Genomic DNA, 25,414 nt, shown 5'->3' on the forward strand with positions numbered 1-25,414 from the left:
ATATGTATGTGTATATATGTATATATTTAAATCGGACGAAAAAGATAAAAAAGAAATTTGCGAGAAAGTGTAGGAAGTGTAGACAGTGTTGCTAAAGAAAACAGAATTTAAATTTCTTTATAGATCGGTTGTTTTTTACTGAATTATAGTGTACACTTACGGAACTTAAACAGAAAAACTTCATTGAGAGAATTGTGACTTGTTGTAAAACAGGAAAAGGAAACTAGAACACAAGCTAGTGTAGGGAGTGTAGCAAAAAAGAACAGATATATATATATTGACTTTATCGATTTTATCGAAAATATCGAAGTGCGAGAGAATCGATAGTTGTGCATTCGAGAAATTCAATCGAAGTCGCCAATATGGCGTATTTAACCGACGCTCTTTCAACTGCTCCTGTGCGCTAGTGAGTTCTAATTCGAATACGTTTGTTTAAAAGTGAAAGTTTATTTACACGTGAGTAAAGTTCTGAATAATAAGTGAAGAGCGAATATAAGACACAAAAAGATGACATGTGATGATACTTCGCGGAATTGAAGGAGCATTGCAATTATGTATGTCTAGACGAAAGTAAGTATGAAAAAGTGCAGCTTGTTGCGGCTTTTGTAGACTAAACCAATATCTTCGCCGAGACTGACATTCGTATTTCGCACTTAGTATTCAATATAATTGTTTGAGTTTTAATCGTGTAAGGAAGGTCAATCAACTCACAAGCTGATAGCTACGTTTAGGGGTTAGTCACAAAGTACGAATACAGATACTTATATATCAGATATATTTCTAATCTATCAATTTGTTAATATCCCTGACAAATTATACGTGTGTGTGCACGTGTCTGTGTGTATATTTGTGTGTCAGATTAAGTATTTATCAAACCGCTTGAATTGTCGCATGTAATAATCTATTAATTTTTATTTACTCGTTTATCCAGTATTGTTGCGGCCTCTGCAAGCTATTGCAGATCGGCGGAAAACTTGACGTTTCTCGCCGATCGCAGCGACAGGATTCCCGATGCTCATGCACATCGTCGCCTAGGAAAAGGGGTGAGTGATAAGAGAATGTTTGCTAATACAAATTCTTCCATCGTTGTACTAAACTGTGTTTCGCGTTTATCCTTTCGTTCTAATGTCGTCCAAAACACATAGTAAGAAATCAGATCTAACAGTCAACACTTTTCCGTTTTGATATCGGATAATGAGAAATTTAGAAACACAGAAGCGACGTTTCACGTCAAAAGTTTCTTTCCTCAAATTTTATATTATCTTTCTTTTATTTCTTTTATTTAATTTCATTCTTATATTCTTCGTGTAAGAAACAAGTAAAAAAAAAATTAATAATTTATCATTACTCGAAAGAAATAAACAATAAATAGACGCCATTTATTCATATTTACGGCTTTGAGAGATATTGTTTCTATCGCGAATCTTGGCACATAAAGAAAAAAATATTTTAAAATCTATTTGTGGGATAAAAGTTTATTTCTCAAAAATAAGCTTTACACACCGCAAATATATTTTCATATATTTCTTTCTTAGTGCAAGTGCAAGGTGTGAGTTTCGCTTATCCTTGAGTGCTCACAGATAATAACTTTCTTACCATGATGTACAGTAGAAAGAGATACAGCAGACCAAAGACCTTCATTTTTCGTCGAAATACTTGTTCGAACTATTGAGCCCAGCACCATGGTTGTTTTTATATTGCCACGGTGCAATTGTATTATGTATCTTTCATCGAAAACTGTTTGCGCGACGACGCTTCCGGTACTTAAAAACGACTTAAACGTGACGAGTTTTAGTATTGTTCACACTACTGCGCGCGCGCGCAATCATGTTAACGAAACACTGCAAATGTGAAAAAACAAACGCCGAAGTCAGATATATGTAACGATTATCAGTCGCGTAACGTTATTTCCTTTCGTTGCTCGTCAAATTTTATGAAATACCGGCGCGAGAATACAACAACATGTAATAGTTACACAACGCACGCACTGCATTAGAGCCTTGTAAAATTTGCAATTTATGATTTGCGCATTTGTTCTCATATAAATTCATTCATTATCAATGAAAAGTAATTACGTTCGCATACAACATTGTACATTTGCGCAAAAGTGTTTGATACTTATAAGTAAACTTACTTAAAAGGTACACTCCGATTTCTTTCTAATTTGGCATAAATGTAGAAGTACAAAAAATATTTAAGTCATATTTTTTATTTTGGTCTACTTTGAGTTTCACGGGCAGTTTATAGTTTTTTAATGTTCTCACTCCTATCATCAACAAGTACAACAAAAATGCATAAGATATAAAATTGAATACAAAATATAGTTAAATAATTTTAACAAAATCAGTATAGCTGAGACACGAATCATTCTAAATTTCTTTAGCCAAGATTCCAACCGAAATATTTCAAATCTGTGCTAAATTAATAAAAAATGGTTCGAATCTTGACTAAATCGAGAAATTATTTGTATAAATAATTTTTTTCAACTTTTTACATGTTTAAACATTTTATTATTTATACAAATAATTTTACACGTTTGACTTCATGTTCACAATCAACAAACTAAAAACGCCTATATCTTGTATTTAATTTTATTTCTTATATATTTTTGTTGCACTTGTTGATGATAAGAATGAGAATATTAAAAAGTTATAAACTACCCGCGAAACTCAAAGTGGGCCAAAATGAAAAAATATGACCTACATATTTTTGTACTTCTACATTTGTACCAAATTAGAAAGAAATCGAAATGTAACCTTTGGGTAGGTTTATTTGTTAGAAGGAAGTTTACAAATTAGATGAACGTAATACAGGTTCGATTTATTATAAGTCAGACGATTAATACAAGACATTCTGATTTGCATAATTGAGATCTTATCTCAAGCATTATTTCATTACTTCATCATCTGTAGTCTTTTTAGATAAAATATTGTTAGTCGGTATTTTTATTGGTATCTTTATCAATATCGTAGTTTATTTGACTTTAATTTCTCTGACTATCTTATTATATTTATATGTATACATCAGGACTAATTATAGAAAATAATAAGGTACAATTAGCATCGTTCCGCTGTGCGGAGCGACGCATAAAACTCTTGTGTATAATCGCGCATACTCGTTTTAATCGCTCGTATGAACTTGACAAGTGAACCGCGACAAAAAATATTCATGAGATCGCTCGGGCAATTTCTTCTCAGAGTCATATATTACGTCAAAATAAATTATTAACACGTTCGATGATCATCTACGTCGTTGGCGACGGAAGTTGCCTCGTAAGCCAATCGTTCTGCTTCTCTCTGTACGGCAATCGCTGCATGTTGTTCCGCAATTTTGTGGTACAGTTGATAATGTCTGTCCTTCGCGTTTGCCACGCTCGCTGAATCCTGCAGAGTAATTAGGCAAATTAGACGGAAACATAACGCGAAACGATTCTGCGAGCAAAACAGCTAGGTTGAAGCATTTCACTGAAGTTTTTGAATTTTATCGTATCTCTTCTCGAGTTTGCTTAAATAGATTAATCATATCTCAATTTTTCTCTCTTACACATATTTATCTGATAATTTTAAAAATTTATATCACACACACATACACACAATTACAACGGTAAATTTGAATTATCATTACAATTTTTTACGAACAATCTCTCGTGATATTAAATAAGTAAAAAAAAAGTACCTCTCAAAGTATCAACAAAATATACATAGTATATAAAAAATTATATCTTATAAAAAACTACTCGACACTGAAGCAAGCTGAATATTACATTCTTGTCTTTCTGCTGAAAATTCGTAATTTTTAATTGGCGTGACTTTTTTCCTTTTCGTATTCAAATACTTCAAGATTTTACATTGTCCCATATTGTCGTATATACGGTGTCCCAAAAGATTTTAATCATACTTCAAGGATGTATCGAGAGGACACTATAGAGCAGCTTTTTAATAGGAACTTATGTCCGCTGTGGTCAAATTGTGAAACTACAAGGTCTTGGAGTTGCTTGTTTGGCTGCATATCGCCTATGCAAAACATAAGACAATGTAGTTAGCTTTTAGTAGATTCAAATAAGTATGATGAAATTGCTTGAAAATTATCTAACATACGTTTATTATTATTATCGTGGCATCATGTTTAAACGATATGGCCGAAAGCGCCTCTGTTTTTCGTTCGTGAACATACTTATCAGCACAAATGTCCAAAATACATCCCAGAGACGTCTCAGAGATGTATGTTATCTAAAATGTATTTTGGATATTTGTGCTGTATAGATGAGCTTTTATTAGAAAGTTGCTCTACGGTGTCCTCTCGATACGCTCCTGAAGTGTAGATACAATTTCTTGGGACACCCTGTATAATATAATTACCTGTGGCAGATTCGCTGGAATATTATGAGCATTCGCATCGGCGATCCTCTGGTAGAGACGTAAGTGTTTATCCTTGGCCAGTCTTACAGCTTCTGAGTCGACAGGCTGGGCGAGAGTGTCCTCGAAATTAATCAAGGCAGGATGAAATCCGGCTTTGTCAGCCGTGTATTCTACCGTGCGCACTTTATACTTCGGGTCGATATAAGAATACGATCCTAAAAGATGTACAAGTTATGAAAAAATTTCGTGATTACGAAACGTTATTACAATATTCTTTCTAATCATTTTTCTTCTCTTTTATTCTCTTTTATTCTCTATAGAATATTACCGTCGTACGTTATCTGATACTAAATTAGCCAACTAAATAAATAATTAATTAAAGTATAGATAATTAATTCTCACAAAATACAGCATAATGTAAGTTTTATATCAGGCGATATTTTAAATTCTAATTTATATTATTTCAATAACGGGACAATTCAGCATCTTACACATTGTTCCAATATAAAAACAGTTTTAATTGAGGGAAATGACAGTTGATGAAGTAATATGATGTTATTATACAAGTGATATAAATAAATAATACATGAATCGATCGAAGCGTTTGAGAATGATAAATTTAAGTGTTGAGAGAAACAACATTTCTAATACAACTATATCGATTTTGGCACTTTAATTACAAGGTGAAACAATTATTGTGGTTACCGTGAATAATTCCAGTTCCATCTCCGGCTTCTTGATGGATACGGTCGATGTGTCCTGGGTATCGTCCCGCTTTATATTCAAAATTGTAAGGTTTCGGAGGTGGCGGTGGTGTGGTGGTTGTCGTATATCCTGGTAAAATATGCGATACGTCCGCCAAACAAATGTTAATCAAAGCAGCGGCTATCTAGAATTCATGATTAGAGTATGAGAAAAATTGAGTTCTCTTACGATCGGTTTAAATGAATTGTCGAAGTTTAAATATATTTTTTCAAGACTTATTTTTTCAGTATATTTAATATTTAAATTAACGTTTAATATTTAATATTAAACGCATTCTCAAACGTTTTTAATATTTAAATTAACGTTAAAATTACGACATTATTGATTCGAAATTAATTCTGAAATAAGATTCTTGTTTTGGTGAAATTTTGCAAAAGTAAAGTCAAATCGAATTCTTTTTTGGTTTATCTATAAAACATTCTTTCGTGTTTTGTATGATTGTTTGATTCACATATTGCAATAAATAAGAAAAGTTTCTTACAAACTTCGACGATTCATTTAACTAATTATTACGTAGCAAAAAAGGTGAAAAACTTCAGTTTTTATTGCAATACAATGCATGCAGCTGCGTACTTACGTAATAAACTGCTGAGTATGAGTACGATTACGAAATCAACTGGTTTTTTCGTCACAAAAACTATTTTACGTCCAAAGAATTCGCACAATTATGACAAGGTTACGAAATACCCAAAGTTTTTTATTATTACACATTTACGTGGATTTTTAACTTACAAATATTGGAACTTTATTTAATTTAAACAAGAAATATACGAGGACAATTTCGTCGCGGACAGACGTAAGTTCATTGCGGATAAAAACTACATATTCTGTTTCTCGGATTTGTTTCAAACTTATTAATTGTTACAATACTTATTAATTGTAAAATATATTGTTTAATAACATATACACTTTGCATACTTACTATTATGCGTTTCATTACGAAGCTGCGGAGTTCGGATTGTTTCATCGATATATTCATACACGTGGATTAGCGTTTACTGCGGGAATAGCTCGATGGTGAAAGTATTATAAGAAATCGTCGAAAAGGTGGAGGTATCGCTTGTAAAGGTATCTTCACACCGACACGGTTTTTATACAATTCATATTTGCAAACCTATCGCATGTATCGAATGTAAGAATAATGAAATGCAAGAATTCACGGTGGGGAAGTATGTAAAAAATATATCCTCAAAAATATATAAAAAGACACATATATACTCACAAGTGATGCGATGACAAGTCTTTATCGGTTGCAAAAACATTCGATTAATTATTAACAAGAATACGCAATTTATTTTGAGCTTGTTATTATCGCAATACATCTTACTATTTTTTAAATTTTATTTCATAATAAAGCACTTCTGGATATATTTAGTAATAATTTACTTATCTTGAAAAAAAAATCGTTTCTATTTTTCCATCAATTTTATAATCTTTTATAATAAATAAAAAAAATTTTTTTTAAACGACTTCTAATATGAAACTTTTGAAACACTATTTACATCTATCTTATCTAATATACCTCTATTTATTTTTTTTTATTTATTTTACTTTAGCTACGTTGCCAAGAAGAGGGCTTGGTTTATAATAATATCCCTCTATTAAAATAATATTATTCATTACATATGACAATATTCACTGAGCAGATCTCCTTTACGTTAGCGATCAATGTTCAGCTGTGCCATCATTAGCGCACACATTAAAGTAACATTATATTTTTTAAATAAGAAATTGAGATTCAAAGGGTTAATTTTGAAAATGAATAAAGGGTTGAAATTTTGTTCGAGTTTATTTTTCCAGGATGGAAAAACACATTTAATTACTGTAAAAGAATACATTTCATTATTCATACATAGAACATAAGCAATGTGAGACAAAAGGAACCTAATTACCGAGTAAAAGTGAAATAATAAATATTAATAGAATTAAATTCTTAATTCGTGCATGCAGATATAATACGTCTACTTATTATAAATGTAAAAATTAATAATTAGCTTCTGCTACATTCGATTTTTCTAAGATGTATTGAATATATATTACTTTATAAATAAGGGATTATATTCGGAGAAAAATAATTTTGTTCTTTTAGCAAAATCGTCGTTGCTACTGTATATTCGTAGTGATATAAAAAAAATTTAATTGACGTAACTAATTTTACAAATTATTCGTTATCAGAGCAAATGTAATTTCGTTGTCAGGATAGAAAAAATTTGTTTTTTCTTATTTTTATAATTATTCATTTTTCAAAGCAAGATCATTTGGTTAACAGTAATGCAAATTTTGTCGACGCAAATTCCACCAGATTGTTCGAGTTTAATCGATTTCGAGCTTCTTGAAGCTCCCTTCAACGCCGAACAGATCCGTCGCTGTCTTTGCCTTGCCAGGCCGCAATGATTCATTGACGCGGCAATTGGCCTCTTCCTCTTTGAACCAAGCGGCATGATTTGTCAGGTTTTCTATATTCTTGTCCTGTAATTCTTGTATAGGTCCGGCCTTGCCGCCCGCTTCGTTTGGAAGAACATCGAGCGGTATGAATTTTTCTAAAGATTCGCTTGTGGTATGCATATGAAACTGAAATTTAAATTTTATAATTTGTCAAGATTACCGAGAAAAAATACTTTATACACACGCGTAACAATGAATACAAGATTCTTTTTTAGTTTAAAGTAGAAAGGGAAAGTAAAGAGAGAGAGAGGGGTAGAGAGAAGGAGACGTAATCCAAACGATACGTTATCGGAAAAATGAATAATTTTCGAAAAAATTTACATCGAAGTCTCGAATCTTTTTTTATCTTTCCCTTTGAAAATAAAATCTTAAACTTTAGTTCGAGGAGGTATGATAATAATCTTGTTCTTACCATATCCATCAATTGTTTCTTCATAAAGGGTTTCATCATATTCAGGATAACGTCTATTACCGGAGAAGCATTCATAAAGTGAAAGCCTCGAAGTCGGACGGGCAATCCCTCTTGCAGATAATAAAGGAATTTCTTTAAACCCATAGGACTTAAACGGCCCACGTGACCAAAGGAAACATTATTCATGTCGAATATTATCACATGACCGTCGCATGTACCCTCTGTATAGAGCCACAGATCGATCACCATATTGAGCAATTTCATGGCGTCGTTGTAAACGAATTGCGACGGATCGTTATTTAGCAGTCTTCCATAAATGATTTTATAGCCTTCCCGGGTGCATCCATTTAAAATCTGGTTCGTTCTATCGATAAAATTATATTTTCTTTTTAGTTCTCCCTTTTTTTGAAGGAATATTTTCCATTAATGGATAAACAAATGAATAATAAAATCTACAGAGTATTGCATATATATTTAGCCATTCTCTAGTCATATCCTAATTTAGTAAAAATTTGCAAAAAAAAAACCTAACGCCGTTTCTATACAGAATTCGTTCTATACGTAATTTGTTTCTATACAGAAAGAATGATTTGAATCATATAAACACTTCTTTGGAACAGTTCAAACGAATTTTTTTATTGATCAAACAAAATTTTATTTGCCACCACAAAAATATTTATTTGCGGCTTAGTTCCAAAGAAATATTTTTGTTGTGTCAATCAAATAATTTGTTTGGCCTATTCCAAAGAAACATTTATTTGATTCAATAAATTGTTCTCTCTGTGTAGATAGTTGTGACTGTTGATTATTCGAAGAAACTGCAACGATGAGCAGCTGTGACAGCTTGATGTTTCGTTTGCGTTTATAATTGCGATTATTCGATTGATATATTCTTTTAGGTTTAAAAGTATACTCCAATTAAATCCAAAAGTTCACTAACCATGATTGTTACTAAACCGAATTAACGTTGTCGTGTAATAAGACTCATCCGTTTCTTCGAATAATTAATAGTTATAACTCTTGACTACCTAGAAACGAATGTGTTAGGTCACAAATTTTTAGTAAAAAAATTCGATTAGATTGGAACATGGCTGAGAAATAGCTAGGCAAATAGGCAAATATATTACTAATTGGCATGATAAAACAGCTCATTTAAAACAAAATATTAACAATAACTGTCTTAGGCCAAGTTCCACATCTATTTAATTTTAACTACCGATTAAGTCCCAATAGTGATTGGTTAATTCTTATTAAATCTTCTTAATGTCAAATGGGATTGGTCAAGTTCAATGGAATAACCAGCCAGTTAATGGAGATTGTGGAACTGAGCCTTAAAGCTTATATTGATCCGATTCACCCTGTGATCCGATTCGCCTCGGTCTACCATGCAATCCCAAGTAGCATGTGTTTAGAAACGTTTCCGAAACATTTTACAAACTCTGTACCCTATACGGAAAAAAAAGATTTGCTAATATATGGACAACTAAAATTATTAACTGCAGGAGCAAATTTTCTTGCTTTTATAGCAAAGTTATTTAGTTGTGATAGCTAAAAGATTTGTTAATATATATATTAGCAAATTGTCTTGCTTTCATAGCAAAGTTATTTAGTTGTGATAGCTAAAAGATTTGTTAATATATATATTAGCAAATTGTCTTGCTTTCATAGCAAAGTTATTTAGTTGTGATAGCTAAAAGATTTGTTAATATATATATTAGCAAATTGTCTTGCTTTCATAGCAAAGTTATTTAGTTGTGATAGCTAAAAGATTTGTTAATATATATATTAGCAAATTGTCTTGCTTTCATAGCAAAGTTATTTAGTTGTGATAGCTAAAAGATTTGTTAATATATATATTAGCAAATTGTCTTGCTTTCATAGCAAAGTTATTTAGTTGTGATAGCTAAAAGATTTGTTAATATATATATTAGCAAATTGTCTTGCTTTCATAGCAAAGTTATTTAGTTGTGATAGCTAAAAGATTTGTTAATATATATATTAGCAAATTGTCTTGCTTTCATAGCAAAGTTATTTAGTTGTGATAGCTAAAAGATTTGTTAATATATATATTAGCAAATTGTCTTGCTTTCATAGCAAAGTTATTTAGTTGTGATAGCTAAATAACTTTGCTATGAAAGCAAGAAAATTTGCTCCTGCAGTTAATATTTTTAGTTGTCCATATATTAGCAAATCTTTTTTCCGTGTACTCTCTTAAAGTGAATCAGTGAATACCCTACTGAAAATTTTTCGTAGAGATAACAATAGAATTCCCAATTCAATTCTCAGTTGAATTCTCAATTGAATTGTCAAATGCCGTTTGCGCAAAAATTGCATGCAAAAGATCTCAATTGAGATATTTGTATCTGATGGAAATAATTTATTGAAAATATAATTAACTTTTGCTGAAATGCTTTTAAAAAGCATTCACAATTTTGACCTAATTTCATTAAAATTTCATTATAATTTTATTAATATTTCAATAATATTTCATTAAAAATGTAGAAAAACTCATTGAAAAATCATTATTAATTAAAATAGATTGAGAAAATGATAATGAAGTATTATTGTGTCTAAATAATAAAAAAAAAACTATAATCTCATATTTTGAGTCGTTTCATTTATTCGTAAGATTCGCGTGGATTCGATCCCGTGTCACACGGCACCCCCCCACCCATCTTTAAGATGACTATGCGCTGTTCAATGCCTAACCTCAACAATCGGGAACTGGTGACGGCAATACGCTCTAACGATATCGTAGTGGATTGTATTTACAATATATTCTTATAGCGTTTAAAAATGTAATGACATATTTGTCGGTAAATGTTTCAAAGGACGTAACAACAATCACAATGCGATTAATATTGATACAATGTTGTATAACTAATCAAACTTTAACATACAACGTGCTCGCAAAAGAGAAAGAATATTCCTTCTTTCTCTCTCTTTTGCGAGCACGTTTAAATTTAATTAGTTATACAATATTGTATCAATATTAATCGCATTGTGACTGTTACGTCCTTTGAAACATTTACCGATAAATATGTCATTAAATTTTTAAACGCTATAAGAGTATATTGTAAATACAATCCACTACGATATCGTTACAGCGCATTGCCATCACCAGTTCCCGTACGATCGTTTTGAGGTTAGGCATTGAACAGCGCATAGTCATCTAAAGATGGTGCCGTGTGACACGGGATCGAATCCACGCGAATCTTACGAATAAATGAAACGACACAAAATATGAAATTATAGTTTTTTTTACTATTTAAACAAAATAATACTTCATTATATTTTTCTCAATCTATTTTAATTAATAATGATTTTTCAATGAGTTTTTCTACATTTTTAATGAAATATTATTGAAATATTAATAAAATTATAATGAAATTTTAATGAAATTAGGTCAAAATTGTGAATGCTTTTTAAAAGCATTTCAGCAAAAGTTAATTATATTTTCAATAAATTATTTCCATCAGATACAAATATCTCAATTGAGATCTTTTGCATGCAATTTTTGCGCAAACGGCATTTGACAATTCAATTGAGAATTCAACTGAGAATTGAATTGGGAATTCTATTGTTATCTCTACGAAAAATTTTCAGTAGGGTAATCACTGATATCAGTTATGAATACAGCACTGAGTACTTTTAGTGCTATATTTATAACAATCAGTGTATATTCACTGTTTCCAGTGATGTTTGACTGATTCATTTTAAGAGAGTACATTTCTGATTGACACATGTTGCTTTGTCATATGAGGAACGTCACGAGAGTCACGACGCTAGTCGATTGTAAATTTACTTACACTACTTGAGAAGCCTTCTTTAGATCTTTATTGTTCACAAGATCCCGATCGTTGAAGAATTCGGGTACGTGGCTTCTAACCGAGTAGAAAGTATCGATGCTGGCTTTCGTTGGTTCGAGCCGATAGTAATTGCTGTGCAAAAATAATGCTAACATGGCGTCCGATATCTTTGGCAGATGAGGCTGTTTCTCACACCATTCTCGCAACATCTGTATGTCCGCCTCCTTCAATTCGGGATTCTTCTTCAACTCGTCTTCGAACTTTACCGCAGCCATGTTCACTTCACAAAATAATCCTACGAAGTAAGATCAAAATCTGTGAGTCTGTACCTTCGACGAAAAGAGATAAAAAGAGATAAAAGGAAAGTAAAGCATTGCACGAGTTGCGCTACGTACGCGCTGTGATTCCCTAAATGTGTCACGTAAAATTTTTGCTTTTACCTTAGACACGAACGACGCAATGGGAAGTACGCGATGAACTCTACGTCTCGACGTCTCGAAAACTACTGATTGCGATTCTTACTGTTAGATATAGTCCACCTTTTAAGCAGCCGTACATTCAGGCAATGGCATGATATATAGCGTGACAAGTGAATGCGTCTTGATGTTGTAACGTACTATTTTAACGATGAATAACCTGGGAACTCTGACATTTCATTTTATCAAAGTGACATAATCCCACTGACCGACAAATACGAACAGTAGGCAATTAAACGAGCTCATCATTCATTTATCCATACCCAATGTTTATCATATCTCGGAGTAGCGAAAATTAAATAAGATGACAAGCGAAAAATAGCTTATAAAAATAGCATCTACCAGTGTTATTTAATTATATTCATTTTTATTAATTAATAATGTTGACGGAGTTTATGTTAATGCAATGATCGTTCCGGAGAAATACGCGGAAAAGATAATTCTGTTGGTGCAACCGAATTTTCAGTTGCTCAGGGATCAGACGATAACTCGGCTGTAGGAACAGAAAAATTCCTTTATGAGACTTCTGTATAGTCAATTGTTCTCAGTTGCCTCAACCAAGTTCTGATATCGTTGAATGTTTAGACGAATATTTTCGGTTGCGACAACAGAAATATTAGTTTTCATAACAGAAATATCGCTTTTGATCACCTAATTTTAGGTTCCTATTTAGTTGCACCAACTGAACTTTTTTTACGTGTATAACACAAAATTCGAATGTAAAATTATGATCACGTTTAGTACATGTACGATGACATTATTACAAACGATCATTCCTGATTTGATATTTGAGGCTTTCACGGTGTCCATGAATATTAGATTTGGTTTCCGGGTTTGAGTCGCGTGGATTCTTCTTTGTCTGATTCCGACGTTTCGCGAACATTTCAGAGGAACGACCCGATTTTCTCTGATATTTAACGCGAGGTATCTGTTCTTCGTCACGTGTTACCTCCGTTTTCTTTTAATTGATTGTTGTAATCCCTTATTATCTTTGTTTTTTCATTTATTAAATTATTTTCATTCTGTCTCCTCTGATATAGTCGAGAAAAAAATATCATCGTCAATTATATTCCACACCGTTATATTACTAACATTTTGATCCACTCATCACTAACATACGTTGAATAGTTTAATGAAGAGATGCATCCTGCATGACTATACGGATTTCTAAGAGTATTCATTACAGGAAAGAGACAGTATCTCTGGGAAGATCTATTAGGATGACTTTGGGAATCGCGCCAGCGCCATGTGGAAATGATATTCGTCATTGGCGTGTCGAACAGTACGTTGTGTTAATGCAACATGCTATTTTAACGAAATCGAAAGAAATACGTTACATTGTTGATTTGCGACTCATTCGATAATTAATTGGCAAGACCGTCTGTTGCGAACACATTATCTCTAGTGAGTGGGAGGTATGGGAATGTACTGGCAATTATTTGTTCGTACTTTATGCGAAAGATAATTGTATGTTATATCTGTTAAATGAAAAAATTGAAAAGAAGAAATCTGTTAAAAATTGAACAAGGGGCCATAGAAAATTGTAATCGAAATGTATATGTGGATCCTTCAGTATTCGTTACAGAAGGGATGTTGTTTCGAGACAATATCCAATGAATCTATTATAGAATGACTTAGAGATGTGCGAACTATTCGAATTCAAATCAAATCGAATCAAGTGAAATTTGATTCAATTCAAATTCGAATTCCTATGATTCGAATCTGAATAATTCGAAAATTTTGAATCGAGAAGATTCGAATACGGATCGCGCACATTAGCATTAACGAAGAACTATTAAAGACAGCCTTAAGGGAATTTGCATGACTTGAAAAGTTTGCTATACATTAAAATTTTCTTCAAAAATATTAAAAGAAGATAATGGCTTCTAGATAAACTCTTACCGATAACTGTCGGATCGATATGTGTCGTTGCGCAGCTTTCAAGGCTGGAACTGTATTCTATATACGTTTACCGACTAATATTACATATCTTTTACCTTAAATAAAATGAATTGATTTTACATGATCAATGTTATCTCTCTCTCATACTGAAATCACTATTTTCATATTGAATTCAATGATTATGTAAATTAAAAATTCTTTCAACGATTTGATTCGATTCGATGGTGAAATTTCATCGATTTGATTCGAATTCGAAATTAAAATCTGAGATTCGATTCGATTTGATTTGACATTAAAAATCTTTGATTCGCACATCTTTAGAATGACTTTGAGTAATATATGCAAAGTATGTAGAAGTAACGTTCGTCATTGGCATGCCAGAAATTGCGTTACTTTAATACATGGTATTTAGACAACCTGAGAGAAAAACGCATTGCTTTGCCGACTCGTGATCCGTTTAAGGATTCAGTCTGTAGAATTGACAGTTGTGAACACATGAATTTCAACAAACGGAATTACAAGAAAACGTGCAGTTCGCATTGCAGAAAAATAAATTATTTCTACTTCAGGTAAAGATTTGTTGAATAACGCTTTATAAAAAGTATTGACCGAAGTATTGTAGCGATAATGGTCGTCATTTTTCACTCATAATATTTTATACATAATTTTAAGGTCTTATTAAGTTATATTGTTTCTTTGTGTGAACAAGAAAAATTGCGGTGCCTATTACTTCTGTGCTATTTCACTACTATTTTTTAAAAAGTTTTGCTCAACACAGCAATGCCGTGTTAAACTATGTAAATGAGATATATTCTTTGTGACCTTTACTACTACTTGTACTACTTGTACTACTTTTTTCAGATTACAAAGAATATAGCCGGAAACTAAGTTTTTTCATTTTTTTTTTCTATTTGGTTGTATGCGATCGATATGTTAATTAGTTACATGAATTTATTAATTAAACAAAATAATTCAAGGCTTATTTATGCTTTAAATAATAAATTCAAAAATAACAATTTTTTTACAGCCATCGGTTCTTAATTTGCGCTTTATTTGTCTTCAATTTATAGAATTGCGTGAAAAATTGAATGTGTTAATTGCAAGCAAGTTTATTACATTCATACATTACATACATACATTGCATACATTGCATACATGTATTTAATTTCATTTTAATTAGAGTGTTGTCGTTGTCATATAGAAACTGTTTCGCACGTTATATTATATATATGATGTCTCTCCATTGTTGACACTCATGAATAGCAATTTTCAAATGCATCTCGATGTTCAATATTCGAATACTTAAATGTATTGCATAGAAGATCTGATGAGTACTGTTAAGTAAATAATGTTCCGCAGAAAGTTGTCAGTGAATCTTTCTAACGATTACAATAAGTTTTATTATTATTTACAATATTTAATAACTAACGCACCAAACATCTAATGTTAAAGATTATTCTAATGTTAAAGAAACATCTAATGTTAAAGAAATTTCTGCGATGCCTCATGAGATAAATTACATTTTCAAGAAAATACATAATCTGAAACATTTGCAAAAGTCGCTTTATTTGAATTCGTTACTGATCTAAAAGTATATAATATCATATATTTATGTATCGTAAAATTGATTCAATCAATTTCTAATTTCATGAAACTGCCCTCGATGTTGTATAAATCACAAAAAAGTTCATGTCACATCAAAATAGTAATGCAATTCGAAATTCATGCATTCTTTTATTTCATATTATTGCCACTCCATTAATTGTATAATTATTTTTTTAGATATAATTAATTATATTTTATATTTTATATAATTATATCTTAATAAATATATAATTATTACTACATAATAAATACATTAACAAATATATAAATACATAATTAATACATTAATATATAATGGTATTATAACATTGGTTACTGAATGACTTAACATCTTAATGCTTATAAATTCCTGTAACATTATATATATTATAAAATGGACTTAGTCAAATTCTATCGTTTTGAAATTACCGTCCACGCCAAACAGATCACTAGATGTCTTGCTTTTGCCGATCCGCAGCGACTCGTTCACTCGATTGTTCTTTTCGTCTTCCAAGAACCATTGGCGAAAATTTTCTATCTTCTTTAATTGTGCGTCCATTAATTCCTGTATGACACCTGCTTTTCCACCAAGCTCATTAGGTAACGCATCGATTGGAAAGCATTCGCTTGCATTTTGCACTGTTGAGTGGAAGCGTATCTAGAAAAAAAAGCATTCCTCAATATCACAAGGGGATGTTTTAATAAATGGGATTCGCTCTGTTAGTCTTTAACAACAAACGCTGTTATTTGATAATATCACGTCGATTAATTTCATGTAATTTATGCTATTTATGCGATTTAATTTTCTAGTTGTAGGTCGTACCATTTTTCTTTCTTTTCCTACGAATAGTCGCGAATCGTTAGAAAAATAATTTTTTCAGTTGTAAAGAATTTGTTGGAATATCATTTAATTTTACCAAATTTATTAGTTCCGCATTGATGAAAGGTTTCACTGCGTTCCATAGCATTTCTACGATTGGCGACGTGTTTATTATATGAATCTCTTTCAGTCGTATTGGCATGGCATCTTGGACATAGGATAAAAATTTCTTTACTGATATTAAGTTTGTACGTGCAATATGTCCAACTGTCATTCCTATACTATCCATAACGATGACATAACTTGGCATCGATCCGTGAGTCCAAAGAAATTCTTCGTATATCATATTACTGACGGTGAGCATTTCATTGAGGTAGAAATGTGAAGGATTCTTATCGATAAGATGTGATGCCATTATACCATATCCCTCCTTCGTCTTACCCTCTAGGTGAATCAAACCTCTGTTTTAACAAGAATAGAGATATTTATAGCAATTTTTAATGGAATATAATAAATAATATATTTGCGAAGAAATAATGTGCATAATAAATTTTGGAGATTGTAATATAAAAACAGTAGCACAAAGGAGAAAACTTTTAATAAAATACAAACCGATTGAATGTGCGCTTAGTGTCATTGGAATATTCTTGCAAAGCAATTATTGATTCTTTTATAGAATATAATACAGGGAAGTATAATAAAATAATTTAAAGAATCGTGGTGTGTGTGGACGCTTTATTCTACTTCAGAAATAAGAGTTAACATAAACCTTGACACAATTAAGACAAATTTCTTTTGTTATTCGAGAGTCATACACTGAATTGTGCATAATAAATTTAATTAAAGTGGATTGTTTTGACAATCTGTTTCAAGTCTATGTATACAGTGCAATATATATTATAGATATATTATAAAAGAAATATTTTCAAATAGTTTATTATTGACAAAATATGTACCTGCTTTGTCAAGAATATGAGCTATGTGATTATATACATTTGCAGCTCTCATGAAAATTTAACGCAAATGTTTGCTTTTGAGGTCGACGAAGTAGATATATATTGTCAATAAACTGTTTGAAAATATTTTTTTTATAATATATTTATATTCTGCACTGTATATATAGACTTAAAAAAAATTGTCAAAACAATTCGCTTTAATTAAATTTATTATGCGCATTATTTCTTTGCAAATATATTTTTATTGTATTTTATTAAATCGATATAATACGTCCATACATTTAATGAATCGTGTGTATGTACGTACTTCATTTGTCTAGTGATCTATATTGGGAGAAGCATTTATACTCACACAACTTTAAAAACATTTCGCAGTTGTTGTTTTTTATGTAAGTCCCTGTTAGAAAATATTTCCGGCATATGGGTCCTATAAGTGTAATAATTTTCGATCGTGTTCTTCGTCGGCTCTATATGATAATAATTACTATGTAGAAAAATGGCAAGTTCCACATCTTGAATTTTCGGCAGATGAGGTTGTTTCTCGCACCATTCTCTCAGAATTTGTATATCTGATATTTTCAGTTCCGGATTTTTCTTCAGTTCTTCCTCGAGGGTAATGCACTTAGTCGTAGGCATCATTCAACACTCATATTTTCTGTAGGGTTTCCTTTAATATGCCAAACTAATCGATCACGATCACTATCTTAGATGCGAATTTATTGATTTAATTTCTAGGTGTTCAATAATATCTCTTCGTGAACAAACAAACGCCATTTATCAAATTGAACAATATCAACTTGAATAGTTCTGAATCCGTAACATTATCGTCTCTCAGAACAAAAAGGATTATGATATTTGTCACTTCTACATTATCTTCTACACTACGATGTTTGAACACTACTGAACAGTGTTGCAGCATGCAGATTACTGGAATTTTCGATATTCTATGTATATAAACTAGATTTTCCTTCTACATATCCTTACGTTATGTAACATGATATGTATTATGTATGATGTATTATGTATGATGCACAATGACATGAAATAATTAAAATTCAGTATATACTCTATACAGGGTGTTTACGAATTCCACCGACAAACTGATAGGATATATTCGTGGTCAATAGAGAATCAATTTTTCATTATGTTTATTTGGTCATATCTGCTTCGCTACGGAGATATTGGACGTAAAAGTCAATGCAGTCATGAAACGTTATGGTAAAAAACACATTGGACAGAGAATGCAAAACAACTTTATTGAGTATTGTTAGCAGTTACAACAAGTGTTCGAAATTTCACCCATTAACTTCAATGCACAATTCACATCGGCGGACAATTGAGCGGCGTATCCGCGGAAGAATCCAGAAAGATATTGAGAACCAAATAAGCGTCAAGAGCTTGCGTGTCGCTTGTTTGACAAGAAGCATAGCGTGATGTAAATAAAAGAAGAATAATAATAATGGTTTTAGATTTGTCTTTGCGAAGCGACTAATAATAATCTTATCTCACTTTCACTGACTTTCACGCCCGATAATTCCGTAACGAGGTAGATCTGACCAAATAAACATAATGAAAAATTGATCCTCTATTGATCACGAATACATCCTATCAGTTTGTCGATGGAATTCGTAAACACCCTGTAGAGATATTGGTATTCTGAATACCTGTTATCCTTGTACTACTGATATTTAATGGATATTTGCATTGACGTGTTATAGGGTTTTTATCTGAGTGGATTTTATCGATTGGTTCCGCGAACGGTAAGTAAAAACTTCTTAGCTAATCACAGTGTTAGTAGTGGCTTATGACTTTGTTAATCGCTTCCCAGGGACAGAAACACAACGGAGGGTATGACTTTTAGGCGATTTGGGGACCGCTAGATAAACGCAAATTTCCTATTTTTTTTGTTGTATTTTTTCCAGGAGAATTAAAAGATTGACCTTAAAATTACGCCAAGTAAAGGGAAAAATAGTTATAGACATTTATACGTTGTTTTTCCCTGAAAATCATGCATTTTCCAACACTGCCATCTTAAATACCTTAAATACAGCAGTCAATTAAAAAAATATTAACTATCAAAATAGTACAAAAGTGATTTTGTAGCCCAGCTTTTTCAGAATTATACAGGGCATTAATAAACGAAAGCATATAAGGAGCTTCTTCTCGAGCATATAGTAGCTTTTGCCGCTCAAATCGCTCTGCTTAAGGCAGAGCTCGGAATTAGTTGCCCATTTCGACCGATTGACTGCTGCTTTTTCTCTGCTGCTTAGAGTATATTCTCATATCATTATCAAGTTTTGAGAAAATAAGTCTCCTATGTAACGTGAAATTTAGCACTTCTAAAAAGATCAAAGATATTTAAGATGGCAGTGTTGGAAAATGCATGATTTTCAGGAAAAATCAATGTTTAAATGTTTATAACTATTTTTTTCCTTTACTTGACGTAATTTTAAGGTCGACTTTTTAATTCTACGGGAAAAAATACGAAGGAAAAAATAGGAAAATTTGCGTTTACTTAGCGGTTCCCAAATCGCCTAAAAGTCATACCCTCCTTTATATAACAAAATAACAGTTACGTAATATACCATATAATTGAGTTGACATTGTAATATGGATGATACTTTGTGTTTACTGGGTTTATTTCGATAAAAAACCGAAGTTGAAAACGTTATAAGTTACACGTGAATCTATGGTAATTATGCATAATAGGTGATCTCATAGATTTCAATCAACTTGACACATGTTGTCAAGGTCATAATTCTGAATAACGTGCAAAAGTTTTAACCGTCGCTCGTTGTTAAAAAGTTATTGACAAAAAAATTTTTATAAACGGAACGTAATTTTGGTACATAGTATACATTGAAATATGGTAAACAGTACACGTATATGCATATGTTACGTTCAGTTGCGTACGCACACACAATTTTTTGCATGTTACTCAGAATCATGATCTTGATAAGATGTCAAGATGATTGAAATCTATGAGGTCACCAATTTTATTCATAATTATCGAATTTATTTGTACATGTTTTTGAAATATAAGTGGAAGTCCTAATTTGAGGATGTTTCTTTTACACATCAATATTTTTTATGTTTCAAGCCAAATAATCCTATAAAAAAAATTTTTTTACCAGCTATTTGCTTTTATTTATTTGTTACAATAAATTGTAATACATATGGCGATATGAGTAATAATATAAAAGAAGAAAATATTTTTATCTTGCATTTCTTCAAATTAGGCTATGTGGATTAATAGTTTGATGAGGTTTCCCTCTAACCTGGAGGTTGTAATATAAAATCAGTAACACAAAGGAGAAAACTTTTAATTAAATACAAACCGATTGAATGTTTCGCTGGAATATTCTTGCAATTATTGATTCTTTTGTAGAGTGTAATACAGGAAAGTATAATAAAATAATTTAAAGAATCGTGGTATGTGGACGCTTTATTCTTCTTCAGGAATAAAAGATAACATAAATCTTGACACAATTAAAACAACTTTCTTTCGTTATTCGAGAGTCACATACTGAATTGCCGAACGATTTGTCGTTTCCGCAGTAGGACCGAACTAATACTGGGGAGTTATTATACATGAACGAGCCCCGAGAAGAGCTTTCTAGGCTTATCTTATGTATTTTTTCTTCTATATAGCTTCTAATAGCGGCTGTCGGTAAAATTTTTTGGTTTCTTTCAAATTCTAATATTGGCCTCAATAAGTTAGATAGCACTATTCCCAATATAAACAGATTATGATTCCGCACGAGTCCTTATATTTCTTCACGGCGGCGTCTACAATTCAAAAGCAAGTGTATTCCCCAAAATTCCGAAAATACAATTACTTGCGTCAGTTGCTCAACCGTTGAGCGCTCTCATGTAAAAAACTGCTTGCATATTATATCGCATATATATATTATAGAATGTTCTACCACTATCGTGATATTCGTGAATGTCTAATTCCCGACAACATTGTACACCGAAAATCTTTCTACGAAAATATCGAAGCTATAATAGTTCTTACATTGGTGAATGAAGTTAAAAAGAAATTCAACCGAACTGCAAAAATCGTAGGATTCTCGATAATTTTATAGTATTCGCGTCTTCCTTAAATATTAGTCTGTATTATTTACTTTCAAACACAAATATGACAACAGGAAAGCATAATATTAATATACATTAATATATGCCAACTTGATAAATATGACGTGTGTGATAAATATTGTTAAGCAATATTTTGCAAAAAATTATGACTAATATATATATTTATAATGCAATATTTTCCAAAAAATTATGACTAATATATATATTTATAATGCATATATATCAGCTTTTTTCATTATTTATAATAGTTATAACAACAGGCTATAACTACTAAATATATGTTATTGTGAATATTTATAAATTTTTATAACATGTTTTATGAGATAAATTACTTTTTTAGAAAAATAACCTAAACCATTTCCATAAAGTTTTTTCTTTGAATTCGTTATTGTTTAACTTTACACGATATATATATATATATATATATATATATAGTAAAATTGACTCAGTCGAAATCTAACTTTTTGAAACTACCGTCTATACCGAATAGATCATTAGATGTCTTGCTTTTGCCGATCCGCAACGACTCGTTTACTCGTTTATATTTCTCGTCCTCCAAATACCATTCGCGAAAGTTCTCCATTTTTTTAAATTGTACATCCATTAATTCCCGCATGGTACCTGCTTTTCCACCAAATTCATTAGGTAACGCTTCTATCGGAAAATATTCACTTGCGCTTTGCAATGTCGGGTGGATGTGTATCTACAAAAAACGAAATTTTTCGTTATTGTATATTTCATATTTAACAGAATTGTTTGGAAGATTTTAATAAACAAACATTGTGAATTTAATATTAAATAGATTTAAATATGTAATGTAATCTTTTCTATTGTTGCAGTCTAATTTTCTAGTTATTATATCGCCTTTGCTTTTTCTCATTCCACAAATAACAACTAATTATAAAAACAAAATTTTTTTCAAAGAATATTTATTAGAAAAGTCTCATGTAATTTTACCAGATTTGTCAACTTATGATTGAAGAAAGGTTTAATTATGTTGTATATTGTTATGGCAGCTGGTGACATATTTATTAGATGTATTCCCTTAAAAGGCACTAGCACGATATCTTGAATATAATATAACATTTTCTTTAGTAATGCAAAGTTGAAACGTCCCACATGTCCTATTGCGAAGTCCGAAGCATTGCAGATATAAATATGTCTCGCTGTTGAACCGTGAGTCCATAAAAATTCGTCGTACATCATAAAAATCATTTTTGAAATTTTAGTGTGAGAGAAATGTGAAGGATTTATATCGAGAAGTTGGCTAAACGTTATATAATATCCCTCCTTTGTTGTAGTCTCTAACATAATGTGGGGCCTATTTTTAACAAAAATTAGTGTTAGTAAATATATAGGCGGAGAAGAAACTTTATATATATACAGGGTGTCCCACTCTCCTTCTCACATTAAGTGGAAATGTAGAACGGGTCGAAGTGAACATAAAAATCCTATACCGTTTTGCGATATTCACAGTGATAGTCGAGATATTAATTAAAAAAGATTGGTGAAAGTTCACGCGCGAGATGAGCTGCAGTGGCGCCGTCTGCCGTTGTATATTTATATATTAAATTAAACTGAACAAAAAAATCTCCTACCATTTTTTAAATGACCACATAGATTTTTAAATATTAAAGAATACTCTTTTAAATGAGATATTTGGTGACAGGTAAATAGGTCGGGGAAGCCCCTCGTTCACCTGATTTTACATCTTTGGACTATTTTTTATGGGGATATATATATATATATCAAAGAGGAAGTTACATCCCAATCATTTATGACGAAAGAAGACTTAAAACGAAGAATACGTACAGCTTGGACTAAGGTGACCCCAGAAATGTTGTTTAGAGTTAGGCAAAGTTTTGTAAAAAGAATTAATAAGTGTTTAGATGTTAATGGTCAACAGTTCGAACATTTAATAAAATAAAACAAAACAGAAAAACTATGAGTCTTATTTAATTTATTATTAATTTCAATGCATTCTACATTAAAGTTTAAATGTTTATAACTTTTGATAGAAGCATTTTCCAAAGAAATGTTTCAAAGTTTACTTTTTTTTCCCCGTAGAATTCAAATATGTAACATTGTATAGAAAGTCCCATTTGAAACTTTAAAGTTACCTCCCGTCCCTTTTCAAGGGGGGACGGAAGTGTATTTTTGTTTACGTAGTTAGAAAGGTCTCTCGAATGTATGAAACTTTCTCATGAACAACTTTTTGATAGGACAAATATATTTAGAGTTATTAGCTTGTAACACTTTACGTCGGCCACCCTGTATATATAATGCATATTACCGCAAGTATATTTTATGATTATATAAATAATAAATTACGCATATATTCAAGTCATTTATCGATCAGTATGAAGAAATATTGTACTTACATGACTTCAAAAGCATCTTGTTGTTTCAGTATGTCTCTGTTAGAAAATACTTCCGATATGTGAGTTCTATAAGTATAGTAATTCTCGATTGTGCTCTTTGTTGGCTCTATCTGATAGCAACTAAGATATAGAAATATGGCGAGCTCTATGTCTTGGATTTTCGGCAGATGCGGTTGTTTTTTGCACCATTCTCTTAGAATCTGTATATCTGACAACTTTAGTTCTGGATTTTTCTTTAGTTCTTCTTCGAGAGTAATATACTTTATGGGACACATCACTTAGATTTAGAACTCGTACTTTCTGTAAGGTTTTCACCAACTTCACTGTCACAAAACTGACTTATCTTATCTACCACTTCAGGTGAGCGTTTATTTATCAAATTCCTAAATTTTTAATTAACCGTCTTAATGGAAGATAATTGATCTTATTTGTCAAATTATGTAATAGGAGTGCAAATAAAAGTATTTAGTTATTGACTATTTTGCTTTATGGGGAAAGAAATATGCTATGTGTCAGATGTTTGCATGACTATCTCAGTTCGACGTTTCATGTGATACTGTTCGCTATTGCTTTGCTTTTATCGTAGCAATAAATCTAGTTTACTTCGCACTATACATATTAATGTATAATACTTACTTTTTCTAAATTTGCATTTTTCCTGGTTCACCTTCCACATTTTGCAAAAATGCTTAACGAGAGTTTATATAATGCGTAGTAGTTTATTTTAATAATTTATACGAAATATACTTGGAAAATATTAAGAGTAATAATTATAATCGGATATTATATTTAATTTATTTTATATTTAAGATCATCTTAAAGTTAACTTTATCTTCAGATGCTGTGTGGATCGTTTCATTAGCTACTAAGTATCTGAAGATAAATTTCAACTTCAACTTTAATATTTGGCTCCAGGCCTCTCTAAGAGTTATGCCCTAACGCCATTATTCCGATTTATGATATATAAGGTGTAGTAAAAAGAAATCCATTATTTTTCCAATAGATGGCTTTAATAATGTGTATCTCGCGTTGTATAAGTGCGATCACTTGCAAGGCGCATTCCAAAAAATCACAAGGTCCAAATTTGTTTGAACACGTCATGACGGCGGTTATAAAGATAAATTTAATGAAATAAAACTACATTCGAGAGTTTTCAAGGTCACTAATATATAAGAGAATTGAAAATCCCCATATAATGTTTCTCATGCCTTATTGAGTGAGCAAGGAAATCTTTAAAAAATAAAAATGTTCATCTTTGTACCCAGTTTTTTTGTGTTGGTCCGGACTTTTTCATATTTACTACATCAACTACAAGTTAAACATTTTCTTTTGCACGTTTGCAGCATTCTGTATCACGTCTTTGTTAAAATATATGACTGGAAAGATAAGAACAAAGTATGAATTCTTA

At 31.3% G+C, this 25,414-nt stretch overlaps 3 protein-coding genes across 3 annotated transcripts; all 3 read right to left on the reverse strand.

Moving 5' to 3' along the window:
* Positions 1–2,794: 2,794 nt before the first annotated feature.
* Positions 2,795–6,364, reverse strand: LOC116851109 (cuticle protein 21). Its single transcript, XM_032830177.1, has 4 exons — positions 6,046–6,364; positions 5,064–5,247; positions 4,359–4,573; positions 2,795–3,383 (listed from the first exon to the last, which is right to left on the reverse strand). Exons 1-4 carry the CDS (start codon positions 6,100–6,102, stop codon positions 3,225–3,227), a joined length of 615 nt encoding a protein of 204 aa, XP_032686068.1. The 5' UTR covers positions 6,103–6,364; the 3' UTR covers positions 2,795–3,224.
* A 529-nt stretch (positions 6,365–6,893) lies between these two features.
* LOC116851071 lies at positions 6,894–18,506 on the reverse strand. Its single transcript, XM_032830111.1, has 7 exons — positions 17,880–18,506; positions 16,669–17,032; positions 16,155–16,409; positions 12,185–12,197; positions 11,790–12,084; positions 7,981–8,344; positions 6,894–7,694 (listed from the first exon to the last, which is right to left on the reverse strand). Exons 1-7 carry the CDS (start codon positions 18,164–18,166, stop codon positions 7,437–7,439), a joined length of 1,836 nt encoding a protein of 611 aa, XP_032686002.1. The 5' UTR covers positions 18,167–18,506; the 3' UTR covers positions 6,894–7,436.
* A 2,447-nt stretch (positions 18,507–20,953) lies between these two features.
* Positions 20,954–24,574, reverse strand: LOC116851104 (alpha-tocopherol transfer protein-like). Its single transcript, XM_032830168.1, has 3 exons — positions 24,007–24,574; positions 22,583–22,946; positions 20,954–22,328 (listed from the first exon to the last, which is right to left on the reverse strand). The coding sequence occupies exons 1-3, from the start codon at positions 24,279–24,281 to the stop codon at positions 22,071–22,073; spliced, it is 897 nt and encodes a 298-aa protein (XP_032686059.1). The 5' UTR covers positions 24,282–24,574; the 3' UTR covers positions 20,954–22,070.
* Between the last annotated feature and the right edge of the window lie 840 nt (positions 24,575–25,414).

Source organism: Odontomachus brunneus, unplaced genomic scaffold (genome assembly GCF_010583005.1).
Source record: "Odontomachus brunneus isolate Ranch 3 - 2012 unplaced genomic scaffold, Obru_v1 Obru_scaffold_165, whole genome shotgun sequence".
Classification (NCBI taxonomy): Eukaryota; Metazoa; Arthropoda; class Insecta; order Hymenoptera; family Formicidae; genus Odontomachus; species Odontomachus brunneus.